Raw genomic sequence first — 25,939 nt, forward strand, 5'->3', positions numbered from 1 at the left:
CCCCTTTCTCCCATCAGAGCCCATTGGAGGCATTTCCTTGGCATGGTCAGCCCCCACCCCCTTAAAAACAAGGAAAGTGGACTGGTGACTGCCTAAGACTGGGACACAGAGTCTAATTTCTTTGTATAACTCCAACTTGGTTCCCTGCATTATTCTCAACTTCAAATCCCCACGGGGGAAATTACCCCTTGGCACACCATCTTCCTATTCAGCACAGGTGAGTCTGGAAGCAACTAGCATTTGTGCTTTGCATCCTGCTTGGACCTGTCCCGGTGGCTTTTCAGCAGCTCCTAATTCCACCTTTTGGAAATTGAGGATGTAGGGCTCAGGAAACCAGAAAATGTCAGATCCGAGGGAGAGAAAAGAGCAAGCTGAGCAACACACAGAGCTCTGTGTATTCAGAGGCAAGTTGGCAGGGTTGTACTGGAACAGAGAAACTCCAAGTGGTACAAAGGGACGTGCCCAGAGTGGAGAAATCATGCTAATTGTCTGCACCAGAGCCCAAGAACTCAACCCAAAATGAAGAGAGAAAGGGGAGCCCTGTTCAGAGGCTCCAGCGCCCCAAGCCTCACTCCTTTCGTCTGCCTCCTCCTGATCCAGACAGGTAGGAGAGGGGGGTGGGGAGCAGATGGGTTTGGAGAAGGAACCAAGGGGCTTCTTCGGGAAATGAGGGGGAGGGGGGCTGAATGTCTTTGCAGTGGGAGGAGGGGAGAAAGCTCAGCTGCCGTGGGAAGTATTGTGAATTCAGGCTTTTAGTCTTGAATACATTTCTTCATCCTCCTTACTCCCTCCTGTCCTCCCCCCACCAAAAAACAAAGGCTGCATGGCCTGGAGCTCCCACAACATTCAGTACATAAAGATGAGCTACATCGAACTGTTTTCTTATAGCCTGACTTGTTGGCATGGGTCCTTTTGGCATGCTTTTAGATGATGACACACTAGTAGGGGTTTAAGGAGTAGTGTGGGGAGTGGGGTGCTTTGCTCTGGTCTCCTCTGAACTTTTCCAGAGTTAAAAAGGCAAAGAATGAAAGAAGCTTTGAAAAAAATAACATCCTGTCTCCCCTTTCATTCCCCTTTGTTCATCAACATTGACTGGGTCTCAACCATCACAATCTTAAGTCAAAACACATTTTTAAAGCACTTACTATGTTCCAGGCACTGGGCTGCATCACAGCAGACCTTTATGCCATAGAGACCTAACTCCTGTACTGTTCCCATCCATTTCTTAGAGAATTAAGAGCTTGATGGCAGTAGTGCCTCATAAATAATAGGAATGTGGATCATTGTTAGCCTCCCACATCTGTAGCAATGTCTGCTCCCCTTGCTCAGATGGGTCTTGGTATGTACGACTTTCTCCTCAAAATTCCTTTTTAAGGATGAAATATAGTTTGGGGGAGGGACATTCAACTAATTTTTCTTCTTTCAGTTAAAGTTAGTGAAGCCCCCGGTATATTTTCCTTCCTATCTCTATTTCCTGACTCTAAAAGAGGAGATCTTCACAATTTCATGTATCACGAACCCCTTTAATAGTCTAGGGAAGCCAATAGAACTCCTTATAGTGTTGTTTTGGGATTTGTTTTTTATAAAAACCCTTACCTTCTGTTTTAAAACAAATACTCCATATTGGTTCCAAGGTAGAAGAGCACTGGAAGGGGAGTCAGTAGGGGTTGAATGATTTGCCCAGGATCATGCAGCTGGGAGTGTCTGAGGCCAAATTTGAACCCAGGATCTTCTATCTCTAGGCCTGGCTCTCAATCTACTGAGCCACCTAGTTGCCCCATCCTCATAGTGTTTTAAAATGTACAGCATAAAATAAATAGGATTACAAAGGAAACCAATTATACTGAAATAGTTATTTCCCTATTTAAAAACAAAACAAAACAAAATGGTACAGGTTCTTGGAGCCCCATAGAGAGGCAGAATCCAGGTAATACTTGGTATTTTGGTATCCTGCCTCCTCATAAGATGATTCACCAAGGACTTTCCCTTTGCTATGGATGTATGAGGTTTAGGGAAATGCCGTTTTGCCCCCCACCCCTGCAAATTTAATAAAGGTGAAGATCTAAGGGACTATGAGATTAAGGAGCAAATTCTGTATTTTCCACCTTGTCTTCTCACGCTATGCAGGTGAGAATACTTGTTCTCTATACTTGGTCTCTATACTTGTTGAGGCAGCCTAGAGACTACCTGAGTGACATGCAGACTGAGAAGGGACTGAAGAGAAGGGAGCAAAAATGTATTAAAGTACCTACTATGTGCTAGGCACTGCTAAAAGCTTTCTAAATATTAACTCAGGCAGCATGATCTTCCACAACTGGGGTGTTGAGAAGCCTAGGTTGTATGACACTTGGTTATATCATTACCATTGGCATAATTGTTTAGGTGGGATTCATCTTAAGCATCCTAGTCCCCACCTCTGATTTAAGATGAGGTGTTTTTTTGTTTGTTTGTTTTGTTTTGTTTTTGTCTCCTGATAATTACCATGGGCCAAGAGATCTCAATCATCTGGTTGCCTATGTAAATCTGGAATCATGTCAACCTGGTAGAGTCAGGTATGTAAGGTAGAACCTGAAGGATGGAGATGTCTTTTCTACTGAAATTCCTCTCTCATACGTAATCAATAATGTTCTTCTTGAAAAATCCAATGATTTTTTTCTATTCCTTATTTTCTTTAATCTTTTGGTGGCATTTGACATTATCAATCACTCCTTTCCTCTTAAAACTCTCTAGGGCTTCCATAACATAATACCCTGATCTTTTCCTACTTCCCTAATTTTCCCTCTTTATCTATTGGTAATTCAGCCTTCTCTACTTGCTACCTCTAGGCATTTCCTAAATGTTCAGTTATTGGCATTTTTCCATTCGCTTAGAGAGCTCATCTACTATTATATTTTCAAATACTATCTCTATACTAATAACCTTTAAAAATGTTTTGTTAGTGCATTTTTTACTTTTACACCACATTTACTTCTGAATAATCCCCCCATCATACCCTCTTTTATAACAGAAAAAAAAGTTATAAACAAAACCATTTGGCACATTGACCGCGACTGACAGAGCATGTAACATTCCTCATCAGTAATCCACCACCTCTCTACTAAGAGAAAGGTAATGTATTCTAACATCATTCATCTGGATCTAGTACTGATCATTGCTTTTGATCTGAGTTCTGTTGTCTTTTACTGTTGTCCTCATTTATATTTTTATGGTCATCTTGTATATTGACTATTCTGTTAGTTCTGCTTTCTTCATTCTCTGTCATTTCATAAAATTTTCCCATGTTTCTCTGAATTCTTCAAATATATTGGCCCTTAGAAAACAATATAATAATCCATTTCATTCCTGTACAACCATTTCAACCATTTCCAAATTTATGCGCATCCATTTGGGTTTTGCTACTACAAAAAATGCTCTTATGACTATTTGGTATATTGCTAATGACTTAAAATCTATTGATAAACCTGACTTCTTATCTGACATTCTGTCCTATATTTCAAATTGCCTCCCAGGACACCTTCCTTCAAATATCCTACCATATATAACCTAACCATGAGGGTGACAGAATGATAGGATGAATAGGCAAGTGGAAGAACAGTAAGGCTCATTTTGTGTAGCTTCAGAGGTGAAGTAGGACAATTGGTAACAGAAAAAGTGAAATTTCAGAACAAATTAAGGAAAAAGCTTTCAAACAATTAGAACTCTCTCCAAATGGGAAGAGTGCCTTGTGAGTTGTTCCCTGTCACTGTGTGTGCTTGATAACTACCTGTCAAAGATGCTGTGAAGAAGGTTGAACTAGGTAACCTCTGAGGGCTTCCACATCTATAAAGATTCTCTGATTCACCTCAAACTCAAAGTCAAATTCATCATCTTCTCCTTACCTTGCTCTGACAACTATAATTGTCATGATCCCTAGCCACCTAAACTAGAGACCTTGGCATCTTCTTTCAGGCCTTCCTCTTCCTTTTCTATCTATACCTCATCAGCTTCCACATCCTGCCAATTCTTCCTTTGAACATTTCTTTGTCCTTTCTTCTTCATTCCCAATGCCTCTACTCCAATCTATGAAATATCACAGTAGTCTCAAAACCTGGCTCCCTTCCTCTAGTCTTCCCCTTCTCCAATCCTATAAATTCTTCCTAGACTTATGAAGCATTTATGTTTGGTTTCAGCTCATGACCACAGACGTTAAAATCAAGGCTAGTTTAGTCACTTTGGATGCAGTATATGAGGTAGCCATCAGGTGGTGATCAACTTAAGTTGTCTCTGCCTGACACACATGTCCAGATTGCCAACCTTCCCTCGGACTCTAGGATGTCCCCTCTGATCCTTACAGAGTGCTCAGAGCCAACTATCCAGGACTGTTCTCCTTTCTGAATTTAGGCAGCTGCCTCCTACCCTTTGGGCAAAAAAAGCCATTAAACACTTTGTGCAAGTTGCTGTGTTTCAAATCTAGGAGATGAAACATTAACATTTTAAACAATGATTGTCATAATTATCTTGCCTGTCTCAATGCCCTGGGAGAGCACGTTCTTTAGTTTCTCTTCCTTCTGTCCCTTTTGATTTAGATGTACAACCTGCATTCCCTGCAGTTTTACTATTCCGAAATTAGATAAGTTCTCTTAGTTTATGAAGATAAGCAAAATTACCTGTATCTTCCTTTTTTCTTTTCAAGTCTTCTGTGATGTGGGAGAGAGCTCAAGGATCATAGAAAACAGTAGATAAAGGAATGCGGAAAAAAACAAAGAATCTCTGGCTTATCAGTTTAATTGCTAGGCAGATTTCATAGCAAACCAGGGGTCTGGTGTCTTTTCTCCTTGTGATCTGGATCACTCTCTGTTATATTATTTCTATGTTTTCAAACATTTATTTTCTTGCCCTTCACCCACTGGAAAACAAAAGAAAGAAAATAAACCACTTTTGTTTGTTCATGCTATTTCTGCTACCTGGAAATAGCATGGAAATATTTCCTTCTCCCACTACTACCTACCTACCCAAATTTTATCCATTTTTCAAGACTCATCCTAAGTCCCATTCCTTCCATGAAGTGTCCTACTGCTACTAAAAACAACACTTTTCTTTCCTGGTCTTGACTTCCTACAGCATTTATTATTTATATCACATCTATTATCACTAACTTATATTCTGTCTAGTACTGTTCTTTGTTCATTTCCTGTATGGAAATCTTGTTTTTCCGACCAGACTGTATGTCATCTGAGTTTCTCCTCAGAATAGATCTCATACATCTCCCATCCCCCCTGAAAAACATTTAGCATGGAGGAAGGCACTTTGGCACTCATAGCGATTCAGTTCAGCAAACACTTAACAAGTACGTATTCAGTGTAGAATAGGTAAATCAGTGCTAGAGTTTCTAGGGCTTAGATGACTGGATGAGAAGTTTGTACTTGGAAAGTCAGTGGCTAATGAGATCTAAAGGAAGAAAGTCATTATCAGTTGGACAATCAAGAAAAGTTTCCTAAAGTATGCCATCTGAATAGGCTTTAAACAGGATTGTTAGGAATTAAATAGGAGAAGGGACAAAGGATGCCAAGGACAGTATAGGCATTGGGAACAGTATAAACAAAGGCAGAGAAATGAAAAGATATGGATCGTGTAAGCACTAGTTCAGATTGACTAGAAAACAGAGTTTGTAGGAAGAGAATAGAATAGACATGGTTAGAATAGAAAGATGTTGCTAGATTTCAGAAGGCCTTGAATTCCAATCAAAAGAATTTCAACTTTACTCCACAGGCAAGAGTGAGCCATTGAAGAATTATGAGAAAACAAGTGGCATGGCCAGACCTATTCATAAGGAATTTAAGCCTGGCACCAGTGTGAAAGACAATTTGGTGTGGGGAATATTGTAGAATTGGGAAGGTGTATAAGATAGCAGCTAGTAAATAATGGAAGTTTGTGGTTAGATATACAATTATTTACAATCTTTTTTTTTGTTAGTTTGAGGTTTTTAAAAAACTTTCCTTTAGTCTCATATTTTATTGCTTATACTTGTTGATGAAAATGAAAATCCCATTCTTAAGAAAAAATGTTATTGTAGTAGACCAAGCTGATGAATACCTGTACTATGGTTTTATGGCACTGGAATAGAGAAGAGAGAACAAAATTTAACAGGTATTATGGTGGTAGAAATAGATGGGGTTTAAGAACTGATTAGATATGAGAGATCAAGTAGAAAGTCAAAGGTAACACTAGAGTTTCAAATATAGAAATTAGAATGAATAGTGATGCCACTGACTGAAATATTGAAGTCAGGTGAAAAAATAGATTTGATCAAAATCTTTTCTATGATAGTTGTGACTTCAGAAGACTGAGAAGAAAGCAAATTTCCTGCTTCTTATCAGATAAGAGGTAGATTGCAGATGAAGAATGAATATCTTTGTAACCTCAGGGCTTAGAATATTGCCTGGCACAGACACTTTAAAATACTTCTTGAATTGAATTAAAATTCTTTGGTGGCAGGGAAATAAAAGGGTCATCAAGAAGTGATCATGTAAAAAGATCATCATTAATTTTTTTAAAGAAGTACATTTTTGGAGAAAGATAATAAGCTTGGTTCTATTTTAGCTGATTTTGAGGTAACAATGGGATATGTAGGTAGAGATGTCTTGTGGGAAGTTAAAGGTTTGAGTCTGAAACATGGGCTCCAGACAGGATCTTAAGAATTCAAATAAAATTTTGGGAGCCTTCTATAATTGACAATTAAATTAATTACTAATAAGATTATCAGGGAAGAAAATATATAGGAAAGAGGCAAAGATAGAACCTTGGGAAACAAATTTCAAGGGACTAGAAAGAGAATGATGACCTAGTAAAAGCAGGTCAGTATCACAGTGGATAAAGTACAATCATCATGGAGTCAGAAAGATCTGAGTTCAAATATGGCCTTGACACTTACTAGCTGGGTGACCTTGGGCAAATCACAAAGTGTCTTTTTGTTTCATTTTCTTCATCTGCAAGATGGTGATAATAATGGTGTCTACTCCCAGAGTTGTTGTCAGGCTCAATTGAGATAATTGTAAGTGCTTAGCTTAGTAAGTGCTATATAAAGGTTAGCTATTAGTAGTAGTAAAAGAAATGGGTAAGGGGGCAGCTTGGGTGGCTCAGTGAATTGAGAGCCAGGCCTAGAGACAGGAGGTCCTAGGTTCAAATTTGACCTCAGACGCTTCCTAGCTGTGTGACCCTGGACAAGTCACTTGACCTCCATTGCCCACCCTTACCACTCTTCTGCCTTGGAGCCAATACACAGTATTGACTCCAAGATGGAAGGTAAGGTAAAAAAAAAAAAAGCAGGTAAGGAAAAAAGCTGGAGAATATGACATCCTAGAAATAAATGGAAAAGAAAGAGCCAAAATGAAATTATGATTCGCTCTGTCAAATGCTGTGTAAATCTCAAGAAAGAAGAAAATTGAGGAGGTTAGTAGTGAATCTTGAGAGAAGATAAAACTGTAAAGTGTCAGGGATGGCAGCCAAATTACAAGGGATTGAGAAAAGAATATAAACATTAGAATTACATATAGACAATCTTTTCCATAGATTTAGCTATGAAAAGAGTTGGTAGTTGAATGGGATAAGGGTTAACAGACTTTATTTTGACATTTGGGGAGATTTGAACTTAAGCACATTTGAAATCAGATGGATAGGAACCAGTAGAAAAGAAGAGATTAAAGATCCATAAAAGAGAAGAGATTATTTTTGGAATAAGTCATGAAGGAAGATATAGGATCTTAGCCTAAGAGATGAAAGTGATCACAGAGGCCATCTAGTCCAACCTTATCATTTTCTAAATGAGGAAACTAAAGGCCAGAGATGATAAACTATTTGCTCAAGGTCACATGGGTCCTAGATAGAATTTGAGTACAGGGTTTCTGACTTCATAACCATTATTCTTTATATTATGCTGCATGAAAGTTTATGGGATCAAGGGCTGACCTTAGTAAAAGAAGGTATTGGCCTAATAAAGAGTAGGGGTGCCTTTTCCTTTGAAATGAAAGGAAAGAGGAAGGAGAAGAGAATAGGCAAAATGCAACAGTGGAAGGAAGGGTTGCATGTAAAATGGCCTTAGAAAACTAGGTCATCTGCAAGGGAATGTTGGAAACTTTAGGTGAAAGAAAAAGTTTGAAAATATTCTTGTGGAGAATAAAATTCATGGCTTATCACAGTGCCCTGTACTTCCTAATATCCCAACCTATAGCTTTACCAGTGTAGGGAAATTCTGGCGTGGAAACTCTACTAGATACACATAAGCGATTAATTAATTACTGTTTGGGCACACTAACAGGTAACACGTTTTAGAGCTAAGGTGTGACTAAAGTGTTTGTCATTGGATGTCAGGGTATAGTTTGAAGTGATGACTATAGTGGGTGGGGTCTAAAGGTTGAAGAGATTGGATAATTGTGTATTTAGGCTATTTGAGGATCTATCATCATGATTATTGAAGGTAGAATCATGGTGAGAGATCAATAGAAGGCAAAACAGATGCTAAAGTCATTGAGGAAGTTGGAAAAGTACTCTGGAGGTCAACAGGGAGAAAGAAAGAAAGAAAGAAAGAAAAGAATTGAATGGGTTGTTTTGAATGAATGTTAGTTCTTTTTAAAGCTCTTGAAAAAAAAGGATATTCCATTACATCTTTAGTCATTTCATTGACTCACTATCAAAAAATTCTACTTTATAGGAAGATGTCACATATCAGACCCATGCGGATTTCTGGAAGGAGCACTATATGGATGAACTAGATCATGAGACTGGAAAGATATTTTGTCATGGGTTGGGTCTTAGGAAACAAAGTGCCTAGATAGAAAGCCACTTCTCTGGATAGAGCGTGTTTTGGCAATGACACTGTTACTAAGCCCTAACCTTTCAAATGGTACAGAGAGAAGATGTTTGAATTTGAAGACAGGAGCTGGTTCAATCTCAGCTTCACCATTTACTACTTATGTGATCTTGGGCCTCTTTGGGTCTCGGTTTCCTCATCTGGAAAATGAGGATATTGGATTAGATGTCCTTGGAGGTCCCTTCTAGCTCTAGATTTATGATCCTATGAAATGTCTCAAGGATGTAGTCTTATCTGAAATTCTTATAGATGACTTGGAAGAGGGAGAACACAAAATGAAATCTCTAAATTTGCTATGATCTCAAACTGCGGGACAAACTGCAGGAAAGTCTCGTGAGGCTGTGTGAGTGAGCAGACAAAGGGCAGGTGAATCCTTGTGGACAAGTGTAAAAAAAAAGTACAAGAGGAAAAAAATAAAAACTATATTCATAGGGCAGCTGGGTAGCTCAGTGGAGTGAGAGTCAGGCCTAGAGACAGGAGGTCCTAGGTTCAAACCCAGCCTCAGCCACTTCCCAGCTGTGTGACCCTGGGCAAGTCACTTGACCCCCATCGCCCACCCTTACCAATCTTCCACCTATGAGACAATACACCGAAGTACAAGGGTTTAAAAAAAAAAAAACTATATTCATAGGCTGATGGACTTTGACCTGTTAATTATGATCCAGGATAATAATGAAGAATTACTGTAAACCATGGGACCTCAGAGGCTCCAAATAGTTATGAATATGTGGCCATTATCAGACAAATAGGAACAAAACAAAAAAGATCAGTTGAAGTGTACTGTTATTACTACCACTACTAATACTACTACCGCTGCTATAGTTCTTTAATGCCTCATCTGGGCATTGAAGTAACTTTGGGTTGTCTTGAGGCTATGCTCTAGCAGTCCTAAACTAGAAAGACTTCAAGTACAGACCGGGTAATGGAGTTGTTTGTCATTTGGGACTTGGCTGCTAAATCCAGTGGCTACAGCAGCTCACTAGGGCCATCTACTGATGGAGCCAGGGGTTGCACCCTCTGTGGATGGAGGGATTAGTGATGCAAACTTCATGAAGCTCTGACATAATTATTATAACATAAAATTATCCTATCCCTATACAAAGGCACTTGATATACTGTCTCATTTCTCATCTCTATACTCCAAAGAAGACATAAGAGAACAGAAATGGTCAAGGGAAGGAAAACTAAAATGAAAGGATTCAAAGACCTCCTTTAAGAAGACAGATGAAAAAAGACTTCAGTCTGGGAAAAATTAAGGCTGAAAAAAAAATAGAAATCCTTATGAAATGCATGAATGGAATGAATATGGACTAAATCCCCAAACATTAGGATCTGAGGTTACTACTTAAAGCTTCAAGGAGGTACTGTTGGGATAAATGAAAATAAATTGTAATTATATTATGTAGTATATATTATATTTTATATTATAAACTTTACCCCAAAGGTGGTAAAGGCCAAAATATATTATCTTATTTGTTCTTCACAACAACCTCGGGAGCTAGGTGCTATTATTATCTTATTTTATAGTGGAGGAAATCCAAGGTCAAACAGCCAGTGAGTACGAGAGGCTGGATTTGAACTTGGATCTCCTAATGCCAAGCCTTGTTGCTCTATCTACTACCTTGCCTAGCTGCCTAGGTATGTAGGAAAGATTTTTTAAAACCTAGTAAGTGGATATAGAGATTTTTTTTCAAGCTATCCTTAACTATTTTTTTTTCAGACTGATAATCATCCAGTCCACGGGGTCTTAACCATTTTTGAATCAAGAATTCCTTTGGCAGTTTGGTAAAACCTATGGACCTCTTCTTAGAATAATGATTTTAAATGCATAAAATGAAAAAAAGAATGTCAAAGGAAGCCAGTTATATTGAAATGTAATTATGTATATATGTAATATGCATATATAACAATATTATATATATGTATATACAGTATATATATGTGTATGTGTGTGTGTATATATATAGATCTAGCTATATATCTACCTATGTATAACTAGATATATATGCATATATATCTCGTCCTGCCTTCCATACAAATGTGTTATATATAAAAATTCATGGGCTCCTGGTTAAGAACCTCAATTCAGGTTAATGGAATGTAGCCCTGCTCTAATGAGTACATGCCGATTTTTTGGTACCGCTTTGGCTAGTATACTAAGCTGTATGTCTCTTGTTTGTGATAATTATGTCTGAATCATTTTTGTTAATACTGAAACATTTCTTCTTATTTAGTGACCAGTGAAGTTCTATACAGTAACGTTACTTGAGGTTAATGATTAAAATACTCTTTAAGCTAAATAATTCTAGCTTCTTTGATTTCTGCATCTAGTTATTTTCCCAACTTTATATTCCATCTCTGGTTTCTCTCCCAGTTCTCTATGACCCTCAAAAGCTGTGGAACCCCAAACTTAATATGGATTCCAGTGAGGATTTCAGTGACGGTCTTCCTGAGGTTTCTTTGGCTACAGTTTTAGAAATAAGTGTTAGCTTAGAAAGATGTACTACCAATCGTCTAGTGAGGATAACAACCCTGGTATGTGTGCACATGTACCTCATATGCTCATGTGTGATACGACACAGTATAGACCCTCTTCTTCCCCATTTTTTACACACAAAATCAACATCAAGCAAATTACCTTGAAAAAGGAAAGAAGTTTTATTTTAAAAAGAGCTTGATTGGAGTAGGATATCTGAGAGAAGAATCAATTCCACCCATTTTGCTCTAGAGGGGAGTCACTGTTTAGCGTCCCTGCTTTAAGTATTTCACAAGTAGAGATGTGGGAGGTGTGACAGCCAGGCTGGGGTTCATCTGAAAAGGATTTGGGATTTTTAGTGGACTACAAACTCAATACAGGTCAATGTTATTATAAGTTAAGTGGATTCAAGGCTGCATTAATGAAGGCATAATGTCCACAACAAGAGAGGTGATCATCACACCTTGGGCTCTTCCCGATATCTGTTCTGAGTGTCACATTTCAGGAAGGATATAACAAATCGCTTTAAATCATCAAGAAGAGGGAGACCAGAATTGTACAAAATGCTATATGAGGATCCAATGAAGAAAATGGAAGGTGAAAATTGAAAGACTCAGTCAATAAACATGAAATGAGACAGGCATTGTGCTAAGCACTGGGAAAACAGTGAAAAGCAAAAGATAGTCCCTGTCCTCTAGGAGCTTACAATCTAATGGGGGAGACATGATAACAACTATTTACAAACAAGATATATACAGGATAATTGGAAATGATCAACAGAAAGAAAGCAATATATTTAAGAAGGATTGGGAAAGGCTTCCTAGATTTTAGTTGGAACTTAAAGGAAGGCCTGGAAGCCAGTAGGTGGAGATGAGGAGGGAGAGCATTCTAGGCATGGGGAACAGTCAGAAAATTGTCCAGAGCCAAGAGATGGGAGTATCTTGTTTAAGGAATGTAGTGAGGAGGGCAGTGTCATTAGATCACAGGATGTGTGTCAGGAGTGTAAGACTGAGAAGGTGTGTATACGTTAGGAAGGGCTTTGAATTCTTTATGTTTGATCCTGGCGGTCATAGGATAATATTAGAATTTATTGAGTAGGGAGGTCAGATGTGTGCTTTAGGAAGATCACTTTGACCACTGAGTAGAAGGCAGACTGGAATATGGAGAGACTTGGAGGAGGCCAATCAACCAGGAGGTTATTGTAATAGACCTCTGAGGTCCCTTCCAATTCTGAGGTTCTGTGATTTTGGTTAAAAGCAATACAGGGGGCACTCCAAGTTCAGAAATTTAGAGGTGATAGCTGTGATTTGCTTTACTCTGTAAACTTCTCTGCATATTGTTATATGCAGACAAACATCCATATGGTTTTAACTAAAAGATGATTTCTTTGGTGTCCTTGGGAGAAGTTGGAGGCAGATGATACATATATGGCAGAAGAATTACTCCATTTGGATGCCAGAGAATCAGTTCTAATAATTACTACCTGTGTAACCTAGAAGAAATCATTTACTTCTTTACTGATGGGGCTTCAAGTTCCTTTTCTCTTGAATGAAGTGTTGAATTAGAGAGACTCTCTAAGATCTTTTCCATCTCTGCTTTCCAGGGATATCTAATTTTACATATGCCAGCCTGGTTAGGGAAGTTGGGCACTTATTTTGCCAAATCAGAGAGGAAGCAGTTGAAAGGGTTTTGGATTTGATAAACAAAACAAAAGAAGAACCAAACTATGTGCCCAGTGATTGGTAAATGGCCTAGTAGATAGAACACTGGACTTTAAGTCAGGAAGACCAGAATTTGACTCCTGCCTCAGATGCTTTTGAGCTGTGTCACCTTGGCCGAGTCACTTCACATCTGTTAGTCTCAGTTTCCTCATCTGTAAAATAAGCATAATAATCACACCTATTTCCTAGGGTTGCTGTGAGGACCAAATGAGATAATTAACATAAAGCCTTTAGCATTGTACCTGGTACATATATAAGCATTATATAAATGTTAGCTATTAGATCTAATCTTGGACTACATTCAGAGGCATAGTTTTTAGGAATTAGGGAACTGATAGTACTATTATATCCTTCCCTCATCAGACATCATCTGGAGTTTTGAGTTCAGTTATGAGCATTGCAGTTTAAGAAGGACATTAATATGGCTGGAGAGTGTCCAGAAAACAAGCTAGATGGTGAAGGCCCTTGAGTCAGTGTCAAATGAGAATCAGTTTAAGAAACTGCACAGGTTTAGCTTTTAAGAGAAAAGGCTTTGGGGGAGATGTGATAGCTCTCTTCAAGTGTTTGAAAAGTCATGTGAAAGAGAGGTTAGATCGGTTCTTTTTGGCACCAGAAAGCATGACAATAAGCAAGGGTTAGAAATTTCAAGAAGCAAAATTTAGACTTAACATCAGGGGAAAACTCTCCCAACAATTAGAACTGTTCAGAAGTGGGCAAAGGTTGTACTGAGAGATGGTGGAACTTTCTCTCTCCTTAGAAGTCTTCAAGTAGAAATTGGATAAGCACTTGTTAAGGATGTTATAATATGGGCAGATTGGATGAGGTAGCTGCTGAGATACCTTCCTATATTCAAATTCTGTGATTTGTAATTCATATGGCAGTTCTTTCAGGAAGCCTTTCCTGATCTCTAACTTTCCCCATCTTTCCCCTAGTCAGTAAAGATTTTTCCACCTTTGGTTTTCCACTTTGTTTTCACCTCCCTAATGCAGTTTCATATGTGATTTTGTACTAGTTATTTGTATTTGCATCATATTTTCCTACTAGACAGTAAGCTGGGTAAAAGTAGAGATATATGTCTTCTCTCCCCTTACAGCGGACACCCAATATATATTCGTTGAACATTTAATTCTAATCTAACTCATTTTACAGATGAGCAAACTAAGGTCTTGAAAATTTAAGTAATTTAATAAGGTCACAAAGCTAGCTAGTGACTGGGTGTAGGTTTCAAATCCTCAACCAGTTTCTATTCCTATTGCAATACAGCTTCCCATTTGTATATAACAATAATGAATAGTCTGGGCCAGGGGTCGGCAACGTATTGCTCTTGAGCCATATCTGGCTCTTTTGAGGGCCAGATATGGCTCTTTCTGCAGGAGCCATAAAGTCCATTTTTTTTCAGGCCCTATTACAGGAGCGCACACTGTGAGCACTGTACGGCTCTCACGAAATTACATTTTAAAAAATGTGGCGTTTGTGGCTCTCACAGCCAGAAAGGTTGCTGACCCCTGGTCTGGCCCTAGAATTAGTTTCGTAAATGAGATCCTCATTTTGCATTCCTAGATAAAAGAATTTTTGCTTAGATGCTAACAATAGTGAGCTGAGTGGATGGCAGGGGAAACCCAGGCATAAAGATGAAGCTTGATTGCAAGCTCTTAGACTACCTTTATTTTCCTTTTCCCCCTAATATCTTTCTTCCTTTCAGATACCCTGTGCCTCTATGTTCTTTCTACCTTCCCCATCTCCTGTAACACTCTCCACCCAGCAAATCAAAACCATCAGTCAGGAAAGAATATGATAAATTTAATAATGAAATGCAAATGATACCCCTCACTCACATACATATGCACACACATTCACACACCAATATTTGAATTTTTCATTGAAAACACAATTTCTTTGGCTTATGGCAAAGAAATTAATCCCTAATTATGAAATTTCAGATACTGAGTGGGGGAGTTTCGGGGGGGGGAGGTAAAAGGATGCTTTTCTATTATCTTGAAATATGAAATAGTTTGCCTGTAACAAAGCCCTTCCTAACAGAGGGGCTTAACAGGAAGGGGTAAAGGATTCCACTGGGAATTTCCTGCATAAGTTGGGGAGGTGATTTCTGTATCTGAACTTGGCATTTAAAGAGGCAGGGGGCAGCCAATCTATGCTGTCCTTTGTTCTCAGTGTGCCACCTTTGGAGAGAGAGCCAGGTACCCACAAGTGAATGATACTACCACCCTCCATTGGCTGTGGGGTCCTCTGAGCTTATTGGGTAACATGTTCCATAAAGAGGAAAGAAACCCTGTTTTCCTGGAATAAGGGACTCCTTCATGATCTCCTTTATCTCTTGGGAGCCACTGGAAGAGTGGTGAGGATGGAATTTCACATTATACCTTTAGAGGACCTGGGGTGTGAATTAGCTAGAATTTGGTCAAGAAGATGGAGCTGAGAAAGGCAAAGAGTCAAGGGATCAGAAGAATAGCTGTATTTAATATAAAGAGAAAGGAGGAAGATGAAAGCTATACTGAAAGCAATGAGACAGAAAAAAAAAAGGAAGAAAACATTGGGACCTAAGGATAGAGAAAATGGTAGGGGAGACAGTATCAGAAAGTTATATTTAACTTGGAAAAGGGGTAGCAAGGATAAAAAAATGAATGAATGAATTTAAAAGCATTCAATAATAAATAATAAAAACATCTAATACAGTGCCAGGCACTGAATTAGAGCTAGGTATACAAGTACAAAAATGAAAACAGTCCTTGCCCTCAAAGTAGCTTATTTTCTAATAAAGGCAGACAACCCATAAAGGGGAGTGATAGTTGAAAAGAAGCATCTTGATCTGGAAAGTTATAGGGATGTTGAGTAGACTCATAGGCAAATAGGTTGATTGGCAGTACTGATTTTATTATACTTCCAAAACTTAAAAGCAAGAGAATTGGGGGTAAGAGGACAGCAAGACAGACAGAAAGGTGGCTAGCAAAGAGATGTACAACCTGAAAAGATTGGGGCAAGAGTAACTAAGGGGCAAGAGTAACCAAGGAGAGATCAGAGTGATGGGTGGTAGGAATGAGGTGAGGAAAAATACTTTCCTTCCTGTGGAGGGTCTGACAGTGTTCCCTTTCCTCCTGGATACCTCTTCCTAGGCTCGCTGGAAGGGGTGAATATCACAAGCCCAGTACGTCTGATCCATGGCACTGTGGGGAAGTCAGCTCTGCTTTCTGTGCAGTACAGTAGTACCAGCAGTGACAAACCAGTAGTTAAGTGGCAGCTGAAGAGGGACAAACCAGTGACAGTGGTACAATCCATTGGCACTGAAGTCATTGGCACCCTGAGGCCTGACTACCGTGACCGAATCCGACTCTTTGAGAATGGTTCCCTTCTTCTCAGTGATCTTCAGACATCTGATGAAGGTACCTATGAGGTAGAGATTTCCATCACTGATGATACTTTCACTGGAGAAAAGACCATCAATCTCACTGTGGATGGTAAGCTGTCTAGAAAGGAGGGATGGGCTAGGGACTGAGAGCCAGGGATTGATATTGAGCCTTTCTGAGTGGTAGTACAGAATGAGTAGCTCTAAGAGGAACCATTCAGAAATTTTTCCAGGTGGGTCCATCCAGTATATATATATAGGCCATTCACATAAAGAAATGCCAGGGACTAGGAATTGGATGGTTGGGGTTGAGTCTAGTCAAAACTTTTTTTTAAAACTGAATTATTTGTAAATGTAAAGTCTAATAGCCCTGAGAAAGGGTAAGGGGTATAGGGTTTCAATCAAGGGGGAGAGAAGAAAGATATTGGATGGATTCTATGATCTCTGATTGGTCCTGTCCTGTCATAGATTCAGTGATAGGAAACATTCTGGTACATTATGAGCGGAGAGTGGGAATTGTGAAGTTCTCAGGTCTTTAACCCACACTCTTCCTCTCTGTGCCCTGCCCAGTTCCCATCTCAAAGCCACAGGTAGTGGTGGCTTCATCTACTGTCCTAGAGCTCAGTGAGGCCTTCACATTGAACTGTTCCCATGAAAATGGTACCAAAGCCAACTATACTTGGCTGAAGGATGGCAAGCCACTCAGCAATGACTCAAGGATGCTCCTGTCTCCTGACCAAAAGGTGCTCACCATTACCCGAGTGCTTATGGCAGATGATGACATCTATAGCTGCTTGGTGGAGAACCCCATTAGCCAAGGCCGAAGTGTCCCCATCAAGCTTACTGTGTATCGTGAGTATCTTTTCCTTGGAAGAGCTCAACAGGGCAGGTATCTATCCTACTGCAAGAGTCAAGTATCATTCTAGTTTGGGTGCCAATGATTCCATGATCAGATTTCTTTTTTAAAAATTCATTTTTTCAATGAACAAATATTGATTTTTCTCTACCTCCTCTATCTCTCCACTGGTAAAAAACAAAAACAAAAAACAACAAGACTTTGTAACATACATAGGTAAGTGAAACAAATTTCCAAATTGGCTGTTTCTAAAAAGTGTGTCTCAATCTGCACCCCTGAGTCAACTACCACTGTGAAGAGCATATTTCATTGCTGTCCTCTGGAATTGTCTGACAGTGAAATTCTATTACAGAGAAATTCTTTCCATCACATTTCCTCTACTTCCTTGCCACCCCAATCTATTATAGTTCTCACTTCCCCACCTGCCTTTCTCCAGGGAGAAGCTCCCTCTATATCATCCTGACTACAGGAGGCATCTTCCTCCTTGTGACTTTGGTGACAGTCTGCGCATGTTGGAAACCCTCCAAAAAATCCGGGTAACTACTGAATTCTGCATCCTGGGCCAGAGATTTCATCTTGACATTCCCTTCTGTTTCTCTACTTTCAGTGCTTTCCTGTAGTGTAGCACCTCCTTGATAATAAACACCTCTGCTGAATATGAAGAATATTCCTGTTCTCATAACCCACTCTTCTGTCTTCCTCACTAACTGCTCAACAAAAATACCATTCCTGTGCCAAGACCTATCCTAAGCCCACCTGGGCCTTGTGTCTTCCAGTCCTTCTCCCACCTATCCTATGGCTTTACTCAAGGGATTCCTGGACTGTTTTGCAGAAAGAAGAGGAAGCTGGAAAAGCAGGGCTCTCTAGAGTATGAGGATCAGAATGATGATCACGTGAAATCTGAAGGTGAGAGCAAGAAGCTGAAGCCTGTCTTCCCCCATCCCATTCATCTCAGATGAACAGAGCAGCAATATAATACAGGGAGATTTCTGCTTCTTTGTCTAGGTCTTTCTGGGTCTCCCAAGGGCCAGGGAGATTCTAAGGATGGGGTGAGGGGGAAGAGCAAGAGTCCAGACATTTTGGCCTAAAACAAAACAAAAAAGCAAAAGTCTGCTTTGGAAAGAATTGGCAATCATCTGAGTTACATTCCTGAAATATCAGAGGCATGACTGCTACTTTTGAGAAGAGGGGATTGGAGTCCCAGTGTAGTTTAGCATCTGTGAGCTAGAATGAATGGTTTGGGAGTGCTAGGATCTGTAGAGAGCCAGGCCAGGCCAGGCCAGGCCGGTGATTCCCTCAATCTCTCCTTTTCGCAGTGGAAACCCTGCCCCGAAGTGGAGAACATGAGCGGAAGAACCCAGTGGCCCTGTACATCTTGAAGGACAAGGTGAATAGTCCCAGGATCCGGGTCTGCTGGGACTCCGGCAAGGGCTTGAGTGGCAATTGAACTTGGCGATAGAATTGGGGGCAGAGGGATGGAGACGTGAAGCTTCCAGGCCGCCCAGTAGGCTTGTGCCTCTGACCCTTAGCATCCCATTACAGGACCCACCGGAAGGGGAGGAGAGCTCCGCCCAGGACCCTCGGAGCACCACAGAGCCCGGCCCGCCCGGTTACACTATCTCCTCCGCTGCTCCAGGCCGCTCTCCTGGGCTGCCCATTCGCTCAGCCCGCCGCTATCCGCGCTCTCCTGCCCGCTCTCCGGCCACCAGCCGGACGCACACGTCCCCCAGTCGGTCCCCGAGCTCCCCCGGCCGCTCCCGCAGTTCCACACGCACCCTCCGGACTGCAGGCGTGCATATGATTCGGGAGCAAGAGGAAGCCGGCGCCGTGGAGATCAGTGCCTGAGCCCTCGTGGGGCCCTGCCTCCGCCTGATGGGACTTTAGTCTCCCGTTTGGGGTGAGGCCCACATGGCCTCTCAGGGGGCGGTCCCGTGCTCGGGAGAGCTGGGCGCCGGTGAGGGCGGCTGGAGGGGTGTGTCCCTGCTTCCCATTTAACAGCTTGGTTCCGGGTTGATGGCAACAGGTGGGCGTGGAGTGTGTCCTCTTAGGACCCGCCTATAGATGATTAAATTCCAGGTCTGCCCCTACAGGAGCCTCTTGGAGACTAACAGTAACCCTAATCCTCCGGACTTGGTTTGTGCCCTTCCTCCAGGCTCCCAGGGCTTTACCCATCACCCCGCCTTGCCCAGCCCTGGAAGCTCCTTTTTACTAAGCAGGACATTGAAACAGAAGAGAGATGAGTTTGCCCAGGATCACAGCAATTTAGGACTGGAGAAAATGACAAGAGCTTTAGTCAAGACAGGAACGCTATGTCCAGCCCGTGAGGAGGCCAGAGGCAGCTCCCATCTGGGGAGAATCCATGGGTGGGTCTTTTATATCAGCCCATACCAGCCCTCCCCGGGAAGCTGGGCACCGTGAATATCTCCCTTTTGCGACTGTCAGTGCAGGCTGGGGGGTTTGCATGAGAGGAGGCATATCCCCTAGAAGAGTAGAACTGTGAGGTCTGCTTTAGGGTAGAGAGAATGACTTTTCCCTGTGCCTCAGTCAGGGGGCCTTGGGCAAGTTTCTTCATCTTTGTAGGCTCTGGTTTCCTCCCTTGTATGTAAACCTATCCCTGGAGGTTACATATAAGAGGAGGAGGTTGGATGAGATTAACTGTAAGGTTTCTTTAGGTTCTAACAACCCCTTAGACTATAAATTTATGGTAGGTGAAGAGGGGGGAAGCTCATTGGCTCATGTTTGATCCCTGTTTGCCAAGTACAGCCTCCCAGGAAACTGATGGGGGTCCAACCAATCTGCAGACCCTTACTTCCTCAGCATCACACAGGGCAGTCCTGCCATCCCTATTTAAGGGGACACCAGACCTGAGGAGAAGAGGCAAAGGGGTTTTTGCTTTGGAAGCAAAGATTCTACCCTACTCCAGGAGAACTGTATCCATCCCCATTGAACCTTCCTCTTTCCCCCTTCCTCTTTCCCCCTTCCCCAACTTCCATATCTTCCCTCTCCCAACAAAACTTGCAAACAATCAGAATTCCTCAGAAAGAAACTAGAGGCCCCTATTGGACAAACCTTGCTAACTCTTTTTCTCATATTTGGATAGAGAGAACAAAGGTTCCAGTCTTTGGAGTGGATTCCCAATGATCAAAACTACTGAGAGGTCGGGAAGTCATGTTCCGACTCTTGACCCTCTGCCACTTCAATCTCCTTCTCTCAGACACCCGGGTCCTTGGGAAGCAGGACAAGGGTAGCTTCCCTAATTGAACTAACAACTTAGTAGAGAGGGACTAGGCTAGGCCCTCTGGTAGTCGGCCTTTTGTTTCTGCCACCCATACTGTCCATAGAGAGGCAATAATCTGTGTGTGGAGAGAATGCAATTAAAAAGCTGAAAGTGAGGGAGGCCCCCTCAAGGGAGCCAGGCTCTGTGCACTCTGTCTGTCCCTCATACATTTCCAGTACACTTCCAGGAGCTGGAACATTGCCCTGGTGCCCTCCCTATCAAAGCCTCCTGGAAAGAAAGCAGCCTTGCCCTTCCACAAACTACCTCTCAGGGCCCTCTTCCTCCAAGGACTGATTCAAAGGGCTTAAGCCCTTTGACCCTAGACCTTTCACTTTTTACTACTTTTATTGTTACTACATCCTAACCCCAATTTCAGGCACCAATATTCCTACATCTTGACCCTTGAGCCTGCCTGGCTCCTTGGATTCAGAAATTCCCTGTGCCCCAAATTTAATAACCCTGGGGTGTTCTGGGTAAATCTCAAAGCATTCCTATCATGTAAAATAGAGTGTAATTACCCTAGATACAGGTTATCTTTAAAGTTAAGAACAATCATTTTCTCCTTTATAATCCCTAACCTCAGCCATATGTTTTGGAGCTAGAGTCCTAGTCTGTTGCAACCTTTTCCCCTCCTCCTCTACTACTACTATACTGGGTAATTCCCTCAAGTTTGTTGCTTCCCAAAGGCTGCCTGCACCCTTATTTACAACCCTGCCCATGTCCACCATTGAGTTAGGCCAGAGGGTTTTTGCTCCAAAGCCTGTGGGCAGCAATAATAGAATATGGGGTAGCATCCTGCTTTATACCTATCTTAAATGTCACTATTCCAGACTTTTATTCCTTTCCTTTAAACTTAATCTAATTATATCTCAGACAAGTAAAAAAAATATATGTATACATATATATTTGAGAGGTATATACATATATATATATGTACACACACACACACACACATATATATATATGATAAGGGAAAAAAGATCCAAGAAGGCTTTTAACAGCTTTACTTCCGCTTACTTCTGGAAGCCAGAGAGGAGCAAACATGAGATCACCTTCCATCCATCCATCCATCCATCCATCCTTTAAATCTATCCTTTTTTCCTCCTTCCTTCCTCTTCCTATATAGAGGCAGCTGTGATAAAAGGGAAAGAAACTGGACTTGGAAGACCCCAGTTCAAATCCTAGCATTGCCACATATCTATATGACCTTGGGCAAATAATTTAACTTTTTGGGTCCTTAGCTTCCTCATATATAAAAAAATTGGGATGTTAATACTTGTATTATGCAGGCATAGCACCTGACACCCTACCCCCTTCTGTCTCAATCTGGGCTCAGGCACCGAACCTGAATGCACGAAGGCAGGCTGAAGGATTTATAGCTGGAGTGGCCACTTCTAGATCTTACTCAGGGTTCTAGGAGTAATCCTGATGGCCAAGAATATACTTCTGATGTAGCTCTTGAACCACCAGTGTGGTTCCCATTTAACAAATCACCCAGTTCAATTCTATTAACTGCTAATTAGAAATACTAAACAGAAGGTAAAACAAGAATAATGAAGAATAACATCATGCTACCCATCGATCAGAGACATATTTTCCCACCAATGCACAATATCCATGGGAGTAGAATAGGCACAAAATTATAGAACCACAGCAGATAAGTAAATGTGTAGAAAACACATGGCTGGGACAACTCACAAATTTCTGCTGTGGAACTTGCTGTCCTTTTGTCTTCCTCAGGAACAGTCTGTACAATTCATTGCTCAGTAGGGCTGCTTCTTTGCTAGCTGTTTCACTTGGGCAGCAACACTTCCTATAACCAAGGTAATGTTATATCATTTCAGCAAAAGCAAAAAACCTAAGCCTGGAATCTGCAGGATTTTTCCAGTACTGCTTCATTGTTTGGGCTCTAAGAGATTTCTACCTCTCAATCCCTGAGTGGCAATTCAGGGAAAAGCAAAGGCAAAAGCCCTTTTCATCCTCCAGTCAGTTCTACCAAGAAGCAGATGTCAGTACAAAGATGACAGTATTAGGGAAATACAAGTCTTTCTAGAGGGCTCCACTCCACTGCTCCAAAACATGGTCTCTTCAATGAAATCACTCACTACCATCTAGACAATATATATTGTCTTATAGTCACCAATTAATTCTAAGAATCAGAGTTCCCTAGTTAGTTCCAAACCTGTCACATACAAGTTAGATACTGAGAAAAAGGAAGCTTTGGCCATATTTAACATGAGTAAGTACCTTTTCAGGGGGGAGAGGGGATGCCTTTAAAAAACAAAAAGAAAAACTTTCACAACTGTCCTTGTTTATGTCCCTTGTCCACATCCAAAAGGGGTATTCTCGTATACTTTCGTTACCTACCTCACAGGGATGTTGTGAGGATCAAATGAGATACTGTGTATAAAGCGCTTTATAACAGAAAGCGCTATATAGATGTGAGCTATTATCCCCTTTTTATCTCCTGCCCATTTTCTTCCATTTCTTTTGCCCTTTTTCCTAAGCACACAATTGCCATGCATGGTCTGGATCGGGGAAATCCAAGGGCATTGGGGAAGTTAAGAAGAGAATCATTGCTACTTCCCCCCCCCTTCTGCCCCTCCTCCCCAACTTTGCCCCTCACTTCTAGTTTTGCCCCACTTACCAAAAGCCTAGTCTTCAGAAACACCAGTTTAGGAAACTGTTCTTCCTGCTGGTTTGGCTAATACCCAGAGAGCTGACAAACATGAAAAGAAGAAACTGAGTGGGAAGAACCTCCAGTCAAGGAAGGCAGTTGACTATTCCAACCAGGGAGATAAAACCCTGGCTTATTATTGAGACAGAGTGTAAGAGACAAAAACTTCAAGGAACCTCTCTTCCTGCTTACCTCTTAGAAAGACCTAAATTCTCTACCCCCTACCTGCCTAGCTTGTCAAAAAAAAATACCCTCCAATCAAACCTAGTTGAGGTGAATATCACCCAAAGAAGAAAGCATGATGTTAGAAAATGCATTGGATTGGGGTAGGGGGGAAGGTCCTATATTCAAGTCCTAGTTCTGCTCCTTACTAGATTTAGCAAGTGACCTTTTGTAAGTCAATCTTCTTACATCTGTTTCTTCCCCTGCAAAATAAGGAGGTTGAGAAAGAAGAGGAGAGAACATTTATTAAACGCATCCTATGTGCCAGACACTGTTTTAAGCACTTTACAAATGTTAGCTCATTTGATTCTCACAACTACCCTCTGAGATACATGCTATTATTATTTCCACTTTGCAGCTGAGGAAACTGAGGCAAATAGATGATTTACTAGCTATGTGACCCTGGGCAAGTAACTTAAGTTTTCCTTCCCAGCTCTAGGCCTAATGCTTTATCCACATTGCCACCAAGCTGCTTGAGAGATGATCTCTATGGTTGTTTCTAGCTATAAATAATGTAAATCCCATGAAAACAATGTTCCCTAATGGAGTCTCAGGAAAGGACTTTGATCTTAGCCCCTTCCTCCCTTGTGCAAGTAAGTAAGAAAGAAAAGCACAGAAAATCGATTTGCAGCATCAGGGATTGGGATAGAACCTACATCTTGGGTAGAATTTTTGAAGGTTACACATCCCTAATACTCCAATGATTCAGGACAAGCTTTCATCTTTGGTAGGGTAATATCAGTCCAAAGCTCAGAAGTTCCTCAAGGAATACCATCACCATGAGTCATACAACTGGCCCTTCCTCTATTTGTGCAAAATGAGACAATTAGACCCTGGAGGGTTGCTGGAAATGAATACAGCTGCACCTGGGATTTAGCCAAATGAACATCACTGCTGGAAGTTCCCTTGACCTTCCTGACACAAGCTCCAAATCATGTGCACCCAGCCTAAGATGTTAGGAGTAGGTGATCCTGGAGCAGGTGTCCTGAAGTCCTAAGGAGAAGCAATATGATAGAGGCTAAAGTGTGAGAGATGTCAGTCCTGTCTTTGAACACCCCAGACATAGGAAGGGGAACAAGCAATGCTGAAGGAAGGTCTTTAAAAATGGTGCCTATTTTTAGTGGTTAGGATCTTTCTTAGAATTGAAGTTATCTCCTAGGTCTTCACTGTTCTCCCACTCTGCTCGTTTTAGGAAGAATTTGATCTCATACCTGAAACTCCAGAATATTTGCCCTTATCTTATTTTCTTCGAAGGAGTCTTTAGCTTCCTTTCCAGGATATAAAGGAGAATAGGACAGGGCCCTAGAAGCCCAAACATCATCAAATCAATTAAAAGCTTGCCTCACTGAAGGTAACCTAGGACAACCTTAATTTCTCAGTATCCCAGACAACTTCCCAAGACCATCAACTGGAGAGTAGATGCTGATCAGTTTTGGTATGTAGGAGTAAAAATGAATGAGTACTCCTAGTGTTTTAAAATATATATATATATATGTATATATATATAATATGTACATATGCACACACACACAGATATATATATATATAATTTAATAATAAACAAAAAGAGGAGAAAAAGAAAAGGAAAAGAATTTTTTTAGGAAAGTGAGCAAAGCAAAGAGAGCCAGAGACTCACACCTGCAGCACTTTACTAAAGCAAAGCCCAAAAAGAGCCCCATAGTGTGGGTTTCAGCCAAATTTATCTACGAAGCCTCTGTACATCAAATGAGGATGTACTTAAAAGGATGCTGAAAATGTAGCTCAGGTGTGGCAAATTTTTCACCTGCACACATATCTATAGTTCTTTATTGAGAGTTCCCCATATCAATGATGTTGGAGGAAGAGAAGGGGAGAGAGACAGAGACAGAGACAGAGGGATAGTGATGCTCATATGAACTCTTCTCCTAAGCCCCTCCTTACCTTGTAATGTGGTGGTGGAAAAAACTAAACTTTAATTAAGGAGGTGGCAACAACAAAATTTGCAACGGACAGGCAATGGAGTTTTCAATAAAATTAGCAGCATACTTAAGGATTCCAAAATGAAGAATTTGGAAGACCCTTGTATCTCTTTTGTTGATCCAATTTAGCTATCCCTTTGTATTTCTTCTTTCTGTCTCTGTTCCTTTTATTCTTGCTCTGAGTCTAAGGTTCAGGGATGTCTTGTCTGTGGTTAAGAAAAGAGGAATGCCAGCCAGGTGTACAGATCCTGTAAAAGAGGTATAAGAGAATAATGAGTAACAAGTTGTTAGAAACTCTTCTGCCAAGACCCCAGAAATTAGCCTTGGCCTCCCCACAGCAAACTCCAGGAAATGACTGAGATTCCAGACCTGGGAGGAAAAGAGTCATAAGCAAAAGTTCTGTTTATTTCTAGGAGAAAAAATAGTCTCCGTGAAGAGGGATAGAAGTGAAGAAGGGTATAGGGGTCTTTAGGAGCTATTTCACTCTCAGGCAAAGACATAAGGCATTAAACTATAACTATATAGCTTGTACTCCACCCAAGTCAA

General features: G+C 41.0%; 1 protein-coding gene across 1 annotated transcript; it reads left to right on the forward strand.

Moving 5' to 3' along the window:
- The first annotated feature begins 519 nt into the window (after window positions 1–519).
- On the forward strand, window positions 520–19,104 carry HEPACAM (hepatic and glial cell adhesion molecule). Its single transcript, XM_044666187.1, has 7 exons — window positions 520–604; window positions 16,174–16,515; window positions 16,974–17,255; window positions 17,696–17,795; window positions 18,092–18,165; window positions 18,576–18,646; window positions 18,802–19,104. The coding sequence occupies exons 1-7, from the start codon at window positions 520–522 to the stop codon at window positions 19,102–19,104; spliced, it is 1,257 nt and encodes a 418-aa protein (XP_044522122.1).
- The last annotated feature ends 6,835 nt before the right edge of the window (window positions 19,105–25,939 follow it).

This window comes from Gracilinanus agilis, chromosome 3 (genome assembly GCF_016433145.1).
Source record: "Gracilinanus agilis isolate LMUSP501 chromosome 3, AgileGrace, whole genome shotgun sequence".
Classification (NCBI taxonomy): Eukaryota; Metazoa; Chordata; class Mammalia; order Didelphimorphia; family Didelphidae; genus Gracilinanus; species Gracilinanus agilis.

Excerpts from the sequence above, each read along its gene's own strand:
- HEPACAM (XM_044666187.1), top strand. The coding sequence starts at position 520 with ATGAAGAGAGAAAGGGGAGCCCTGTTCAGAGGCTCCAGCGCCCCAAGC. Across the intron at positions 17,256-17,695 it reads CATCAAGCTTACTGTGTATC|GGAGAAGCTCCCTCTATATC; the intron begins GTGAGTATCTTT and ends GCCTTTCTCCAG. Across the intron at positions 17,796-18,091 it reads AAACCCTCCAAAAAATCCGG|AAAGAAGAGGAAGCTGGAAA; the intron begins GTAACTACTGAA and ends ACTGTTTTGCAG.